General features: G+C 22.7%; 1 protein-coding gene across 1 annotated transcript in view; it reads right to left on the reverse strand.

Moving 5' to 3' along the window:
- Nucleotides 268–1122, reverse strand: part of LOC107618409 (auxin-responsive protein IAA31-like) — a 2424-nt gene continuing 1569 nt past the window's right edge. The window contains exon 4 of the mRNA XM_016320465.2: nucleotides 268–612. Coding sequence (XP_016175951.1) covers nucleotides 552–612 — 61 coding nt within the window. The 3' untranslated portion in view covers nucleotides 268–551. The remainder of the gene's footprint in view (nucleotides 613–1122) is intronic.

The raw sequence follows: 1122 nt of genomic DNA on the forward strand, positions 1-1122 counted from the left end.
ATAATATGCATAAATAAAATTGATAATTAAAAATCAAATAATAATTTAAATTAAACATATCAAATTATTTAACAATTCAAAACTATTATTTTGCATGAAAATAATTATATACGAGTCTCCACTTTTCAAGAATTTTATTAATAATTCTAGTAAAAAATTTCATATGTTCTTCGTTACTTTGTCGCATCTTTGGTATTTATATTTATAATAAACTTGACTACAAATTTTAGTTATATGACCCTTAAAAACAGTTTGATTGAGTTGTAATTCATTAAAATTCTCCAGAGTAAAAGTAGATTTGGAATATACAATTACAAAATAGAGGAAATATCATTATAAATGATTGTATCCCTTCATTTTCTTCCCTCTCATTCTATCTGTTTCTAATCCTTGACTACCTCATTCACATAATCTCATCATTCATTCCCAACATCCAAAAATACACTAATACTGAAGAGTATCATTATCATTTTTGTTATCATCAGTGATCACTGCATTCACTTTAATTTTATATGACAAAATTTGATATCACATGAGGAACCAATATGCATTCAACATCCAAATGTGTCAACCCTGGTGATCTTCAACCTCTTTACAGCTGATAAGAACATCCTACAAGAACAAGACATTTATTAATACCAACATTTGTTATTTATATTTATTTGATAGGAAATTTAGTGGATCTCATTTTTCGGAGGTTATTATATTTAACTTATTTACAACTTCTCATTTCAATTTGTAATATTTGAAATATATAAAAGATAGACTAAGTGATTGTGAATATTTTTAAAATATGAATTAAATATTTTCTAAAACTATAGAATAAGATTTTATCATACATCAAGTTAACACATTTCTTTATCTTGAATATGGTGTTAGGTTTATTTTTATGTGATGTTTACATTTCATCCAATAATAAATAAATGTTCATCCACTTAAGTGTACAAAATACTTTTTGAAAATGGATATTATGATTCCTAATTTTAATAAAAAATGCTATATGCATATCAAAAATTAATCGCTATGTATTTATGTAGAAATATATTTGTTATTTAACTTATTTTTAATGTATATCTTATATTTTAATATATATTCTATATAAATTATTAATTTTTTTTACAC

The sequence above is a fragment of the Arachis ipaensis genome, chromosome B09 (genome assembly GCF_000816755.2).
Source record: "Arachis ipaensis cultivar K30076 chromosome B09, Araip1.1, whole genome shotgun sequence".
In the NCBI taxonomy this organism is placed as follows: Eukaryota; Viridiplantae; Streptophyta; class Magnoliopsida; order Fabales; family Fabaceae; genus Arachis; species Arachis ipaensis.